We start from the raw sequence: 16,995 nt of genomic DNA, 5'->3' as shown, positions 1-16,995 counted from the left end.
GCAGCATTTATGTTGTCCTGGTCTTGTTGCATATGAACACAGACTGCTTTAGAATCTGTGGAGTCACACACAAACGTTGAGAGACATGAACAGGTGCTGAATATTGTGCAATCATCTGTGAACATCCCCACTTCTGACCTTGTGATGAAGGGAAGGTCATTGACAAAGCAGCTGCAGATGGTCGGGAATAGGACACTGCCTTGAGGAATCCCTGCAGCAATGTCCTGGGAAACCATATAACCAGTGCAGTGTTAAAACTTTGGAGAATTTGTAGTATGTTCATTTGCTCATGATAGTGGCTTTCTTAACCAGACCCTTGTCCCACATGATTTAGAGTTGGCACTTTTTTAATACTCTCCCCTTGTAGAGATATATGTCAAGACGTAAGAATTATACTAATTGATATAATCTGTTTTGAGTATTTAACAATGTTGCACCATGTTATTTGCTTCAAATTGGTAGGTATTGCCACACAGACCAGTTAATGGCACTATCATGCAAGTCTGATCTTTGTGTTTCCAGCACTTCAATATTGTAAACGCTATAATCACTAGTAAAAGTTAATTGGAAAATGCAATTGTTCTGGATTTTAGAATAACAGCTATAGTCTAAATTTCAGGACTCTTCGTGAAGTTTTTAAATATAATACATCTAATTGAAACAAATATCTTTGGTTATTAATACCACCTTTTCTTGATTTACACTCATTGCTGGCTTCTGCTGGATTATAATTCTAAATGATACCAGCAGCCTTCTGCTGTCTCATCCTAAATGGCATACTAATCCTGTTCACTTGCATGTTTTCCAACGAAGACTACTGACTAGAAATTGCAAATAGGAACTTGGCTAATATTTTAATACTCTAAGTCTGGCTGAGGGGTACTCAGGATATTGTAGTATTTTTACTTCTGTTCTGGTTGAGATCAACTAACCCAACACAGCCCTAGCATTGAACTTCAAACTTCCCAGTCTATGCTTTTATACATTGCATTTAACCAGTCTTTTTTGGGGCATTGGATGGCAGGGGGAACTTGTTAGCATTAGTTTGCCATCTTATGTCCTTTACAACTTGCTTCATACTACCTCTGCAAAATACGTGTAGTACTAAAAAAAAAAAATTGTCTTCCTCCTGAATCTGTTCCTAAAGTTAGTCCTTCCTGGGCTGCCCGCGGGAATCAAGGTTGACTTCTACTCTGGTTCAGTGGGCTCTGAAATAGCTGATAAGTCCAATGCCCAATCTGCAGACTCTGCTATATTTGGGGTAGGTGGTGCTTGAAAGATTGGGTGGTTGGGCTGTTTGTGTGTTCCCTTTGATGCCCCAACTTCACCTTTGCACGTTCCTGATGAAGTCTTTCAATGCTTTTCATTCATTCATGGGACATGGACATCGCTGGCTAGGCCAACATTTATTGGAGCCACGTGTAGGCCAGACCAGGTAGAGACAGCAAATTTTCTTCCCAAAATGACATTAGTGAACGAGATGGGTTTTTATGACAATTGACAATGGTTTCATGGTCATCATCAGACTTAATTCCAGACTTTTTTTATTGAATTCAAATTCCACTATCTGCTGTGCTTGGTGCCCTTTCGAATGAGCCTTCTCCATTTTGGTTAGTCACAAGCCAGGGTCTCCCATGACCTAACAGTCATGTGCTGTGGATAAAGGGGAACTGGTGGATGTACTGTACTTAGATTTCCAGAAGGCATTTGATAAAGTGCCATTTCAAAGGTTATTGCAGAAAATTAAAGTTCATGGTGTAGGGGGTAATATATTGGCATGGATAGAAGATTGGCTAGCTAACAGAAAGCAGAATCGGCATAAATGAGTCTTTTTCTGATTGGCAGGATGTGACAAGTGGTGTGCGACAGGAATCAGTGCTGGGGCCTCAACCTTTTACAATTTATGTAAATGACTTGGATGAAGGGACTGAAGGAATGGTGGCTAAATTTGCTGACAACACAAAGATAGGAAAATAAATTGTGAAGAGGATGTAAGGAGGCTACAAAGTGACAGGTTAAATGAGTGGGCAAAGATCTGGCAAATGGAGTATAATGTGGGCAAATGTAAAATCGTTCATTTTGGCAGGAAGAATAAAAAAGCCTATTCTCTAAATGGTGAGAAATTGCAGAGCTCTGAGATTCAAGGGATCTGGGTGTCTGAGTGCATGAATCACAAAAGGTTAGTATGCAGGTATAGGTAGTTAGGAAAGCTAATAGAATGTTATTTATTGTGAGCAGAATTGATTACAAAAGTAGGGGGGTTATGCTTAGGTTGTACAGGACATTGGTGAGACCACATCTGGAGTATTGTGTACAGTACTGGTCTTATTTAAAGAAAGATGTAAATGCATTGAAGCAGTTTAGAGAAGGTTTACTTGGCTCAAACCAGGAATGGGCGGGTTGTCTTTTGAGGAAAGGCTGGACAGGTTAGGCTTGTATCCACTGGAATTTAGAAGAGTAAGAGGTGACAATTGAAACCTTTAAGATCCTGAGGACTCTTGACAGGATGGATATGGGGATGTTTCCTCTTGTGGGAGAATCTAGAGCTAGTGGTCACTTAAAAATAAGGGGTTGCTCATTTAAGACAGAGATGAGGAGAATTTTTTTATCTCAGATGGTCATGAGTCTTTGGAACCCTCTTCCTCAAAAGGCAGTGGAAGCAAAGTCTTTGAATATTTTTGAGGCAGAGCTAGATAGATTCTTGATTAACAAGGGGGTGAAAGGTTATTGGGGGTAGGCAGGAATGTGGGTTTGAGGTTACGTTCAGATCAGCTATGATCTTCTTGAATGGCAGAGCAGGCTCCACGGGCCAAGTAGCCTTCTCCTGCTCCTAGTTCATATGTTTGTATGACCTCTTCAGGGATTCCTTGGGGATAAACCAAAGAATTTCTGCTGTCGTCCTGGGAATCTCTTCTGCAACCAAGTTCCAAATAGAGCAATTGCTTCAGGCATCTGAATAATGTGTCTCATTGGAGGAAATGAAGGAAAGTAACAGAAACAGTACTTTAGACAGAAGTAGCAGAGCAATAGTCTCCCAGGCCTAGATAGAATTACAGGATAAAAAGGGGGATAAAAGAGTAATAAGTACATACCTATGCCTGATTCATTAATATAACTCTAACTACAGCATCTTTGTGAAGTAAAATGGCAGTGTAACTTTCTTTTGATTCTCTTTTTGATGGTTAAGACAGTAGCTATTAATTGGATTGGTTGACTGAAATCATGAGCTATGTTTAACCATAGCATAGCTCTAGGCAATCGATTATATTTCTGAAGAAAGGAAACACATGTATTTATGTTATATCTTTATATCTCAGGATGCCCCAGAATGTTTCACAATAAACAAATTATTTTCGTCACAGCATAGTCCCGTAAACAGTGATTAGAATCACAGAGTGCAGAAGAGGCCCTTCGGCACATCGAGTCTGGACAGACACGTAAGAAACAGCTGACCTACCAACCTACCTAATCCCATTTACCAGCACTTGGCCCATAGCCTTGAATGTTATGACATGCCAAGTACTTATCCAGGTACTTTTTAAAGGATGTGAGGCAACCTGCCTCCACCACCCTCCCAGGCAGTGCATTCCAGACCGTCACCACCCTCTGGGTAAGAAAGTTTTTCCTCACATCCCCCCTAAACCTCCTGCCCCTCACCTTGAACTTACATCCCCTTGTGACTGACCCTTCAACTATCCATTCTGTCCATGCCCCTCATAATCTTGTACACCTCGATCAGATCGCCCCTCAGTCTTCTCTGCTCCAACAAAAACAACCCAAGTCTATCCAACCTCTCTTCATAACTTAAATGTTTCATCCCAGGCAACATCCTGGTGAATCTCCTCTGCACCCCATCCAGTGCAATCACATCCTTCCTATAATGTGGCAACCAGAACTGCACACACTACTCCAGCTGTGGCCTCACCAAGGTTCTATACAATTCCAACATGACCTCCTTTGTAATCTATGTCTCGATTGATAAAGGCAAGTGTCCCACATGCCTTTTTCACCACCCCACTAACATGCCCCTCCTATGGACACACACGCTAAGGTCCCTTTGTTCCTCAGAACTTCCTAGTGTCATGCCGTTCATTGAATACTTCCTTGTCAAATTATTCCTTCCAAAGTGTATCACCTCTCACTTTTCAGGGTTAAATTCTATCTGCCCATTTGACCATCCCGTCTATATCTTCCTGTAGCCCAAGACACTCAACCTCACTGTTAACCACCCGGCCAATCTTTGAGTCATCTACAAACTTACTAATCCTACCCCCCACATAGTCATCTATGTTGTTTATATAAATGACGAATAATAGGGGACCTAACACAGATCCCTGTGGTACGCCACTGGACATTGGCTTCCAGGCACTAAAGCATCCTTCTGTCATCACCCTCTGCCTCCTACAACTAAGCCAATTTTGAATCCACCTTATCAAATTACCCTGTATCCCATGTGCATTTGCCTTTTTAAGTCTCCCATGTGGGACCTTGTCAAAGGCTTTGCTGAAATCCATATAAACTACATCAACTGCACTACCCTCATCTACACACCTGGTCACCTCCTCAAAAAATTCAATCAAATTTGTGAGGCATGACCTCTCTCTGACAAAGCCATGCTGACTATCCCTGATCAAACCTTGCCTCTCCAAGTGGAGATAGATTCTCTCCTTCAGAATTTTCTCCAATAGTTTCCCTACAACTGCTGTGAGACTCACTGGCCTGTAGTTCCCTGGCTTACCTCTACAACCCTTCTTAAATAGCGGAACCACATTAGCTGTTCTCCAGTCCTCTGGCACCTCCTCCGTGGCCAGAGAGGAATTAAAAATTTGGGTCAGAGCCCCTGTGATCTCCTCCCTTGCCTCCCTCAGCAGTCTTTTACTTTCCCTTCATTTAGGTTCTTGTGGTAAACATTATGGCCATACTGAACTGGTAGGCAGACCACCTGCAGTCTGGCCTCTACCTATGTCACCGTTGAGTTAGGTATGACAAGATGCATAGCAGGTGCTTGAAGGCTCACTGTCTTTTCTTACCAGTGGCATAAGCATGATTGGCAGCTTATCAGATGAGTTTCACAGATGTAAACCCCTGTTCCTCCCCCATCATATCACTCCAGCATATTGAAGCATCATTTTTTTTTGGATATGCATCAATTAGATTATCATCAATTGCTGCCACTTTGCATTATTAAGAATGCAAGACAAAAGATTTAACATTGCAAAGTTAGTCTCAATTCCTCTGTCTTAACCTTCTATTGTAACAGACATATTGGCTAACGATATTAGTCTGCAGTGGTTTCGCTTGGAATATATTCGAGACTTCCACAAATTACATTGATAGATGTTACCATTCAGTGGAAGAACTGTTGATAAGTGGTGTGACGAATGCTAACAATTGCAAAGGTTGAGTTTTCCAGCTATTATTGAAAGTCTCTAGGTCATTCCCTGCAGCCACTCCAATCCTTTCTGCTGTTAATTACCACCACAAAAAAAAAACTGGATGTACAAAGTTTGAACCTCAAGAAAGCATCACACTTGACCACAAATTCTGCTGGGTCAAATTCACAAGACAGACTAGGAACAGAAAAAAAGTCTAGGAGCACCATGCTAGTCTGCAGTACATTTAAAATCATATATGCATTGAACAGTGCACTCAGGCAGGTTGTTTACAGAGAGAAGCTAAATTTCTTAAGAATTTGTTAATGTAAGATCTGTATTGAAAACCATAATAGAACATTGTCCACCAAATGTGCAAACAAGCTTTACTAAGTGTGTGGTTGGACTTTTACACATGTTGAAATATCTTAAAACTAACAATTGGGTCCTTTGATATCAACAGATAGTGGTGACATAGAAATGCACTTAAACTATGCAGTGTCATTGAGTGAGCAGCAGCTTTTAGCTGGTTTGTGGTCTTAATCACAGTGCCAGCTATGGCATGCCATAAGCCCAGAGTTCAAGGTAAGAAGGTTTGCAAAAACATATAGTTCACCTAGGCCAGGTCAGTAAGTACAAGATGCCAACTTTCTTGTTTTTATTCACCTCTCCTCAAGACTGATCTTACATAACTTTTTCACTGCAGTAATGGTATTCCCAATTTATTGTAATAACTAGAAACTTGTTTAAATTGATAGCTACACTGTTAAAAACAGCAAGATATTTAAGCATGTGCTGTCTACTTTCCATAGGGATCAAAGTCCTATGTTTGTATTTGTTACTATAATTCCCCTTAATAACTGTTAGGAATAACTGGAAGAATCTGAACTACTTAACTCTTGGCAATGCCTTCATTGTATTTAGTGTAGTATTTGTTCTGAATGGATTGCATAGTGAGAATATATCAGTGTTTACTTTCATGTGTACATGAATAAATTCTTGATTAATGTAAAATAATATGGATGTTTTTTTTCTCAAGCAAAATTTCTTAGAATCGAATGAAAAATGTTATTTGCTAAATATGCACTAAGCACATATATATGCACTAAAACCAATTCTTTCACACATCGGAAAATGGGGCACTTACACCAATCTCTTGCAGAAAGCACCAGAATCATTTAGTGTTTGATGTCTTGAGTATCATTTACAATACACCAAACAGGATCATTATTTGGATGTCACATTTTTAGTTTGGCTTAAAAAAGATTACTTCATAGCGAAAATGTTTCCACTTGTGATAAAGTTTAAAACTAGGGTCCGTAAATATAGGATAGTCACTAATAAATCCAAGAGAAGCCTCTTTACTCTAGGGAATGGTGATAATCCAAGGCAAATAAAATAGATGCATTTAAGGGAAAGCTAGGTAAGTGCATGAGGAAAAAAGGAATAGAAGGATACGTTCTGATAAAGTAGATTGGGAGGATGCTCTTGTGCAGCATATATACCAGCTCAGGTCAGTCTATCTGAGTACCCTATTTCTGTGCTGTAAATTCTATGTAAACTGTATTTGAAATACCATTACAATGCCATCGGAGATGGGTAGGTTACCTGTCTGTATTTTTAACCTGCTCAAGTGAACAGTTTGTTCTATAGTGTTAACTGTGTAACTTTCCACCTGACATCCAAAACTGGCAAAACTCTTCAAATTGCAGGTAATGGCACACATCAGAATTTCCTACAAAGGGTTTCCCTAAACCTTCCAGGGCAATTGCCAAGGTTTGAAGTTGCTGATCCCATATGAAGCAAAAAGTTGGGACCAATTTTAAACTTAGTTGTAATTACCTAGCATTTAATAAATCTTTTCCCACACTTTTTTCCAAACACCATTGTAAACTTTTAGTGGCTCAAACCTTTGTATCTTTACAAACATTTTACACACATCAGAAAATGGGGCACTTGCACCAATCTTTTGTAGAAAGCACCGGGATCATTCAGTGTTTGATGTCTTGACTATCATTTACAATACACCAAACAGGATCATTGTCTGTCTTAAAAGGCTAAGGGATTAATGGCTGTCTGCTTTACAACAATAATTACATGAGTTACAATGCCATTACGGTTACAATGCAATATAAAATTAAAATATATTTCAAATATATAAAATTTTAAATGACTTTAAAGTTGATTTAAATATATTAGTTATTTTTTAGCTGCCACTTTAGCTAATCCTTTTGGGCCAAAAGTGGTTTCTATTTTCTGTGCACATCCAGTGATAATATTGGTTACTCACAAAGAAATTATAAGCTAAAAAGTCAAATTCTGTACTGTGCCAGATTTAAAAATAAACATTTATCCATGGGTTTCAATTTCTTTGAGTGTGCAGCACATTTTGAATTGTCAGCCATGGAGTAATCAGAAAGGCAGTTTCATGGACAATTCATTGGATGAGCCAGTTAAGAAGTTAACATCAGATTACCTTTGAATTTTTGGAGCAGTTGGATTCCTAATGTAATGCAGCACAAAGTCCTGGGAAATGTGTTTGCGTTAGCCATTCTGCATGCAACTACAGCCCTGCTTTATAGAATATCCCAGAGCGGGAGGTAGGCAGGGATTTCCCAGCTACCATAGTCTATACATTAGGGTGTCACATGCAGTGTGCATCACCATCAACTAAAGTAAATGTAATCCCTAGTAAAAATGCATTGTACTGCCAGAGACAGCAAGTCTAGGACGGTGATGGTTCATTGAACAATGTTCTCTGAAGGCTGAGTGTGATAGTACTCACTGCAAACTACAGCAGTAGAGTCAATCACTAACAAATTTTACTCAAAATTGAAAAGCAGCAGGCAGGAAAAATAAAATCAATACATTGGTGTGGAATTAAATGGGGGGGGGGTGGGGGGTGGTGGTCTCCGTTATTTGATGATGTGGCTTTTGTCAAATATTTCTGGATCTGTTTTAAGCTCTGCCCAGCAATATATTAAATGCCACAGAACAGCAAATAAAGATTCTGTTAGATTCTCTATCTCTGCAACTTTGACAACTACAATGTACTGCACAGTGTCTGAATGGGGGAGAGAAAATTGGTGCTATTGAATCCTAACCAAACCTGTATCATCTCCTAAATAATGTACCATTGATTGAAAAGTACCTAAACAACTGAAAATACAGGAAAACAGGATCCTTCACACAAGGCGATAAGTTATTTGCACGCAAAATAACCTCCAGTTATCAATTAATTTCAGGTGCTACTCATTGAGTTCTGCGTCAGGCAATCACTTTTCATTGTTCCATGGTTACTGAAACATTTAAGGCTCTATTCACTGCCGTTTGCTGTCCAGTAGTGGTTTCCAATCATCGGCCCAAGAATGCAGCCGCCTTTTTGGGGGTCTCAGTTGCACATGCATATTGTGACAGGCTGAGAAAAGTATGTGCTCCCATTTAGGATAGGGCTCCACGCCTACAAAATACAATTAACAGTGGAAATGATAGGCATCGTTTTGAAAATCATTTTGAAAACAGTTCAAATGGCACAAAAGAATTACACACTGAAATGCTAAAATCTTCTGAGAATCAGAGCCAGAATTAAATGGCTGGTGGAGCGGGGCGATGGAGGGCGCAGATAGATTTGATCATTTCGAGCCAAGAGGAACTTTCATGATCTGCCTGGCCCCATAAAAAACTCCACCCATTAGTATGTGAGGAAGTGTGGAGTTCTACAACAGGAGCAGTGCACTGTTTTAGAAATTGATATAAGGTATGATTTGGGTAGGAAGGCTGCACACTCATTTCAAGGTCCACACTAAAATTGAGTTGGCTACATCTTGGGCAGCTACTAGGCAGAATTTCAAAACAAAATCAATCTGCTGACCCTTAATTTTTAATGAAAGTTCTTCTTCCCCACCTCCCCTTTTATCTTCTCTCACTGCATTCACCCACACCCTAACCAGGAGGATCACCCCTCGCAGACAGTGAGGCAACCAACTAGCAAAGGGTTGAGTCCTCTTTAGGTGGAGCTCCTCACAACTTGCATGACACAACTTGCCATAAGATGTATGAGTGCTGTGGCCCATTTGTTTAACCCCTTGTGCACTGTTTCTGGTTCTGTTTTGAATAGTTCAATATTTGACCTATTCCTCCTCCGTTTGGAAGTAATTTGTGAGGAAACCTGTTTAGCCTGTTACGAAAAGTATGTGGTGTGCCTCATATTTTCTTCCTTCTGAAGTGATACAAGACACAGTCCTATTGTCCATAGAATCCCAGGTACTATCTGGATGCAGGAGATGGAGATGAAGAGGAATTTCTTCTCTCAGAGAAGTCTTTGGAATTCTCTACCCAGGGAGCAGTCGAAGCTAGGTCAATTAATATATTCATGGCTGAGTGACACAGATTTTTGATCTACAAAGGAGTCAAGGGTTAATGGCATTGGTGGGGGTTGGGGGCGGTGGCTGGGGGGCAGACAGGTAACTGGAGGTAAGGCTACAAATCAGATCATCCAGGATCTAATTGAATGGTGAGTAGGTTCAAGGGGCCAAATGGCCTACTCCTGCTCATACTCTTATGATTTTATGTGGCACGCTATATCCATATACTAAATGTTTATGGTTATGTTTTTAATCATAGTGAGTGCAGAATTCCCTATGGATGTTGGCATTTGCCCTGAGAACCAAGAAAAGGTATCTGGACCAATCTGAATTGTAAGTATATTCATTATATCATAGAACTAGCAGGAATTCCTTTAAGGCTTCTTTTTCAAAAAATATAAATATTTTTGCTTTCTTTTGCTTAACCTCCAATGGCATTTTCATCTACATGAACCTTTAAATCGAGAACATTTATTATTTTACCTGATATATCTGGTTTGTCATCTATCAGCAAATTGCCTGATACTAGCGTTTTGTCCCGTGTTAGTACGATCAGTTCCAGAAACTCTTTCCCGAAATGTTTCTCTACCCAGGCATACTGTGAACACAGAGTGAACATGATGTCCAATTACTGTTACACTATTATTAGGACGATGAAAAGCATGGTGAATTTTCCGACCTGTTTTTGCTTTATTATCTTTAGATATTTCCTGTTAGTTACTTACACATCGTTAGTGTTTACATCACAAAAACCATTTGATCCAAAAAAGGCCATGCTGATATTTATGCTTCAAGGGAGCCTCTCCCCACTCTTCTTAATCTAATTCCATCACAAATCCTTCTATTCCTACCTTCCTCATGTGTTTGTTTTGCTTCCCCATAAAAGCATCTGTGCTATTCACCTCAACCACTTCCTGTGGCACAGAGTTCCACATTCTAACCACTGTCTCGGTAAAGAAATTCCATCTGAATTCCCTATTGGATTTATTACTGACTATCTTACATTGATGGCCACTAGTTCATATCTCTCCCACAAGTGGAAACATATAGTCATTTGATAGTACAGAACTTGAGTATTGCTGAAAAAAGACATTTTGTGAAAGCTTTTCATCTTGCACTCATCAGGACAATCCCAAGAATACCAATGTCAGAGGAAGTACCAACTTTATACTGTATGAAAAGTGAGTGCTGATTCATTGGTAAGTGGACTCTGATTGGTAGAGGCTTTGCCATGGAGAATGCAGCAGTTAATGGTGACTGATAGTTATCTGCCAAGCATTGTTTGAAATTTGAATTCCAATATGGGGAGAGTCTTCAATTGTTGGAGGTGAATAAAATGTTAAACTCAGCTTCCAGCTAAGTGTTCAATGGATTTTGAAGATTCCAAGAGACTAAGAAGAGGACAGGGAGTTTCCTTGGTGCCTTGGACAACATTCTTCCCTCAACCAAAATCACTAAAAATTGGTATTCGCCTCAGTGTGTGTGGAATTTTGGCAACACTTCTACCAATCAGAGTTCTCTTGCCAACCAATCAGCACTCTCTTCTCATACGGTATGATGTTGTTGCTTCCCCTGACATTGATATTCTTGCAATTGAACTGATGAGTGCAAGATGAAAAGCTTTGACAAAATGTCTTTTTCCATTCAAGTGGAAACATCTTCTTTACATCAACCCTATCAAACCCTTCCACAATCTTAAAGGCTCTCATCAGGTCACCCTTCAGTCTTCACTTTTCTAGAGAAAAGAGCCCAAGTCTGTTTAATCTTTCCTGTTACATATAATTCTCAGTTGTGGTACAATTCTAATAAATCTTTTTGAACCTTTTTCCAAGCTTTATATCTTTTTAATAATAGGGAGACCAGAATTGTTCACAGTACTCCAAATGTGGTCTGACCAAAGTTCAATATGGCTTCTCTTTTTTCCAATTATATCCCTCTAGACTTGAATGCCAGTGCTTTGTTTACTTTGTTATAGCCTTATTAACCTGGATCACTGTTTTAAGTGGTTTATGTATCTCAACCCCAGATCCCTCTGCTCCCCTACTCCATTTAGACTGTTTTCCAAGGAATAAGTGGTCTTATTCTTCCTACAGAAATGTACCACTTCACACTTAATCTACACTGGAGTTCATTTGCCATAAATAATAGCTATTACAGCAAAAAAATGGAATGTTGGAATGTTATTTTCCATGAATTATCTTTTCTTAGTGCATGGTTCTTTGCTGAGTTCCTTCTGACCAAGACGTAATGTTAAAGTTACTGTTTTACATTCCAGATGGTTATCAAGGGCAAACATTTCCTCTGCATCCAGCACATCAAAGTTGTAAACTCGATCTTTATTAATGTGCTTTTGAGTTAGATACTTTTTCTGTTACAATTTGGGTTGTCATTGAGGATATACTTTTACTTCAAATGGTAAGATAATTTTATTCAGTGTATTTGGAGTTGCACTCTATGGCCTTCCATATTAGAGGTGACTATAACAGTTGAATGCTCATGTGAGAAGAAAGTTCATATTTTGGAATAAACCTTAGTAAATGGTAATCCATTTTTTTGGTTGAAGTTTCTTCAAAACTTACTTTTTCATAAGGGCAGTAATTGTACTTCTTTATTGGACTGGTGCAAATGAACACATCTGTGCTGTGGAAAAGATAAAGAAATAAAATCACTATAGAAATCTCGTTAGGTCAAGCAAGAATTCAAATACATCTGGAGTTCAGACTCACTCTTTCAAGTTGGCCATCTCTTTCACAGCTTCCACTGCACCAGGAATAGGTTCAAGTTCAATGAAGAAGTTCTTTGACTCCCATATACTTATTGCTTTCTCCTGTGTTTTTTTTAAAGGAATGTAAGGATGTTATATTCAAAAGAAACTATATTCAATAGTTCTCATTTACACAAATGTTTTTCTCAAATAAGTTAAATGACCCAATTCACTGTAAAGTACAGTTAGGCAAAAGGCAATAGTATCAGGTTACACTGGAAGTGATCTACAGATTAAACAGAAATGCACCAATTATATCTATCAAGTCTGGATGCGATTCCTGCCCCTCCTTGCAAATATCCAAAACTGAACATTTAAACTCTACAGATACTGTATAGGTATCATAGTTGATGCCCATTTTTAGGCAAAGGGTGAATTATGCAAATAAATTGACAACAAGCCAACAAGAAAAATATTGGAGGTACAGTTTGTGAAGTACCTGGTATTTGCTTGACTCAGTTGGTTGCATTCTAGATGTTGAGCCAAGCTGTCGGTTTAAGCCCCAATCCAAGAGCTGGTCACCGAATCTAGATTTAGATTCCAATATGGGGAGAGTCTTGCATTGTTGGAGGTGAATAAAATGTTAAACTCATCTTCTAGCTATGTGTTCAATGGTTTTGAAGATTCCAAGAGACTGATAAAAGGACAGTGAGTTTCCCTGGTGTCTTGGGCAACATTCCTCCCTCAACCAACATTACCAAAAAATGGCATTTGCCTCATTGTGTGTGGAATTTTGCTGTATGCAAGATAGCTGCTGTGTTTTTCTAAATAACTATAGTCGCTGTACTATTTAACTAAATAAACGTGAAGGGCTTTTAGAGCAGTCGTGGGCAACCTGTGGCCCGCAGGCCACATGTATCGCATCAGAGTTCTGAGTGCGGCCTGCGAGACATTTTGTTGACTGTTGCCCACACGCAGGGTTGCCAGATTCCGCTGGATTCTGTCCATGTGTTTTTTCCTACCGGTATTACTAAAGTAATACACACACAAAGCAAGGGCACGTGAAGTGAAATGCATGCTGGTTGCACACAACATTGATTGTGAGAGCCGTGCACTCCCTCTGCGTCCAATCAAAGCTCTGCTACGGTTCAATTTGCATGCCCCACAAATTCTTATTTGTATGGTCATGGTTAGTGCACATGCCTGATTTCAATCTTGCGGCCCACTAATGCGGCCCACTCACTAGCCTAGGTTGCTGATCATTGTTTTAGAGGTTTGTGAGAAATGTGATTAATGCAAGTCTTTCTTTCATCAATCCCATGCATTTTCAGAAACAGTTACATTCATTTTTCTTATGAGCATGACTGCTGAATTATACTTCTTAGGGGAAAATGGATGCCGTTGTGGAATTTAATTCCCCAAATCAGAGGACTGATAGGACTCTTGAGGTTTCACTCAAAAAACGGGATTTCTGATAGTGCAGTACTCTCTCAGCACTGCCAGCCTAGATTATGTGCCTAAGTCTCCGAAGGGGAATGTGAACCCCCAGGCTTCTGACTCAGAGCAGAAAGTATTCCCACTGAGCGAAGGCTTAATATTCATGGTGCAATCAAGGCTGATGCCTAATATTCATGATACAATCTTGTCTTAGAATTTGCAATGAAACCACTCACTTACAATCTGAAAGAGTGGCACAATGTTGGCCTATCAGCCTCATACCTCTATTCATGTTAACTCATTCCCAATGTTAGTCAGCAGTCTATTATGCACTAAGTCCCACATTTCTTTCATCCAGTTTTTCTGCAGCTCTGCTCATCCACTGAGTAGGAGGATCCCTGTCTCGCTTTCAACTTCTTGCATGGCCTTGTCTCACCCTAAGCTATACTGTGCTCTACCATTGGCGGCCGTCGCATCAACCACTACTGTCTAATGAGCTCCCTAAATCACTGACTCTTGCCACCTCGCCCTCTGGTTTCAAAACCCTCCTAAAAAAAAATTTCTCTCCCACTGTGTTTTCAGGTGCTTCCAGCTTATATCTTGTTAGCTTCTATTCAATTGTGGTTCCTTCACTCTTAAATACTGAGGCGTCTTTCTGCACACGAGAAACCCTAGAAGAAATGCGTTGCTGTAAACTGACGATTTTTAAAAAAGTCAAGGCAAATGGTGAAACAAATGTGTTTGAAATCGATTGACTACATTGTAGAAAAAAAAAAGTTAGTCTATTATAATGCTTTTAACCATTCTCCGCTACAGCAAAAAGGACTGATTCTCCACAAGGAGGGAAAAATAATTAAACAAAAACAGAAACTCTCAGCTCAGTGGAGAGAGAACGGAGTTAACATGTCATGTCATGATTGAAGAGATGTCATCAATCTGAACTATTAAATGTTTCTCTCTTCACTGATACTGTCCGAACTGCTGAGTGTTTCCAGCATTCTTGTTATTGCAGATTTCCTGCATCTTTGTTTTCTTCTGCTTTTGATCTGCTAAATAACATTGACAATTACTAATTACTGTTATGCATTTTCTTAGAAGCTAAGAAATAGTTTTTAAAAAATGTATTGCAGGTATAGAGTCTGGGGCGGGGTGAAGCGCCACTTTGTGGAGTCCCACTCGTGCTGAGATGTTGTATACCTCTTACTAATTTCCTCCAGTCGTCGCCTTTGACTTACAGAGAGATCAGGATGCAGTTCTCCATACTGTGCCGAAACCCAGAAACCTCTGCGATCTTGCAGCTCTATGAAGGGATCTTTGGGATACCTGTCCCTGAACTTCTGCAGGAATCCACCTTCGAAATCAGCCAGCACCCCGTCCATGTCCACCAGCACCCGCAGCCTCCTGTCCTCCAGCCTATCTCCAGGGCTCTGATGCACTGCGCAAAAAGACTGGGTCAATGCGCCAAACATCTTGCTCCCCGAGCTCCGGAGATTTGCAAATCGAGCCAGGAAGATCATGGTCGGGTACAAATGGGCAAAAAGCAATCTGCCGAAAGCAACCTTTTGCATTCACGAGAGAAAGAGGAAAGACACTATTACAAAGTCATATGCAATCAATGGTGGTAGCCGCTGGAATATTCCTGCATGCCCATGGTTTGAGGGCAATTTGCACCGTAGTATTAAATTAGTGCAATGATTACTTGCTTAGTGACCGAATGAACTGGGCTTGCATTAAAGCGCAATATCTAGCGGGAGGTCACTTAAGTATCATGCATGATAAAAATCAAGTCTTCCGGGCCCTACAAAACTGACAAGCCCTTTCACATATTGAGCAAGTGGCCGCACTGTTAATCTCCGGAAATTACGCCCCCTCTTTCTCTCTCTATAACCTTAAAGCTACAAGGCATCTGGAGTTTGCAGGGCTTTATATTATTTTCTCGCCCCAATCGAGACAATGTCTGCCAATCCTCGGGAGGGATCACGTTTGTACGTTTTCCTAAGGAAATAAAAGTTTCCAAGAGCGGATATTACAAACAAAATCATCAAAGCAATCAGCGCTTCCAATTTACTTTTCCATCGAAAAAACCCTGAAGTATACACAGAATGGAATGTCAAATAGCAGAGCAACAACTTGTAAAAGTGAATATTCTCTTTTCAAAATAGTCTAATTTGTGACATTCATTTTTTATCAGTTGACAGATGTGGGTGTTGCTGATAAGGCCAGTTTATTGCCCACCCCTAATTTCCATTGAGGAGGTGGTGGTGAGCCACTTTATGTGAATACAACTTGCTTGGCCATTTCAGGGGGCATTTAAGGCTCAACCACATTGCTGTGGGTCGGGAATTACATATAGGCCAGACCAGGTAAGGATGGGAGATATCCTTTCCTAAACGACATTAGTGAACCACATGGGTTTTTGCTAGAATCTGGTATTTGCACGATCACTATTACTGTACTGGCATTTTATTGCAGATGTTATTTAATTGGAGGCCAAACATCTCATCCCAAATAAAGGAGTTCCTAGGGTAGTGTTCCGTCTGCAGCTGCTTCATCATTGACCTTCCCTCCATCATAATTAAGGTTTGACGTGGGGATGATTGCTAATGATTGCAGTGTTCCCATTCGTCAATCATCAGATACCGAAGGAGTCCTTGCCCTCATGCAGTAGGACCTGGGCAACATTCAGCCTTGGACTGATAAGAGACAAGTAAAATTCACACCCCACAAGTGCCAGGCAATTATCATCTCCAACATGAGAGAATCTAACCATCTCGCTTTGACATTAAACGGCATTACCATCACTGAATCCCCCACCATCAACATCTTGAGGTTACCCTTAACCAGGAACTTAACTGGACCGGCCATGTAAGTACTGTGGCTACAAGAGCAGGTCAGAGGCTGGGAATTCTCTGGCGAGTACCTCACCTCTTGACTCCCCAAAGCCTGCCCACCATCTACAAGGCACAGGTCAGGAGTGTGATGGAATACTCTCCACTTCCCTGGATGAGTGTAGCTCCAACAACACTCAAGGAGCTCAACACCATCCAGGATAAAGCAGCCCAGTCAACTGGCACCCCATCCACCACCTTAAACATTCACTCCTTCAACAACCTGGTGT

At 40.3% G+C, this 16,995-nt stretch overlaps 1 protein-coding gene across 1 annotated transcript; it reads right to left on the bottom strand.

Moving 5' to 3' along the window:
• Nucleotides 1-3,300: 3,300 nt before the first annotated feature.
• On the bottom strand, nucleotides 3,301-15,717 carry nt5m (5',3'-nucleotidase, mitochondrial). The gene is made up of 5 exons (XM_078558904.1): nucleotides 15,113-15,717; nucleotides 12,463-12,563; nucleotides 12,316-12,376; nucleotides 10,220-10,334; nucleotides 3,301-8,832 (listed from the first exon to the last, which is right to left on the bottom strand). Exons 1-5 carry the CDS (start codon nucleotides 15,443-15,445, stop codon nucleotides 8,693-8,695), a joined length of 750 nt encoding a protein of 249 aa, XP_078415030.1. The 5' UTR covers nucleotides 15,446-15,717; the 3' UTR covers nucleotides 3,301-8,692.
• Nucleotides 15,718-16,995: the final 1,278 nt, after the last annotated feature.

Source organism: Cetorhinus maximus, chromosome 15, assembly GCF_964194155.1.
Source record: "Cetorhinus maximus chromosome 15, sCetMax3.hap1.1, whole genome shotgun sequence".
Classification (NCBI taxonomy): Eukaryota; Metazoa; Chordata; class Chondrichthyes; order Lamniformes; family Cetorhinidae; genus Cetorhinus; species Cetorhinus maximus.
Note: the sequence above shows the minus strand (reverse complement) of the source record. Positions and strands in the feature narration are given on the sequence as shown.

Excerpts from the sequence above, each read along its gene's own strand:
- nt5m (XM_078558904.1), bottom strand. The coding sequence starts at position 15,445 with ATGCAAAAGGTTGCTTTCGGCAGATTGCTTTTTGCCCATTTGTACCCG. Across the intron at positions 12,377-12,462 it reads GAGATGGCCAACTTGAAAGA|CACAGATGTGTTCATTTGCA; the intron begins GTGAGTCTGAAC and ends TCTTTTCCACAG. Across the intron at positions 10,335-12,315 it reads ATTACTGCCCTTATGAAAAA|TATGCCTGGGTAGAGAAACA; the intron begins GTAAGTTTTGAA and ends CTGTGTTCACAG.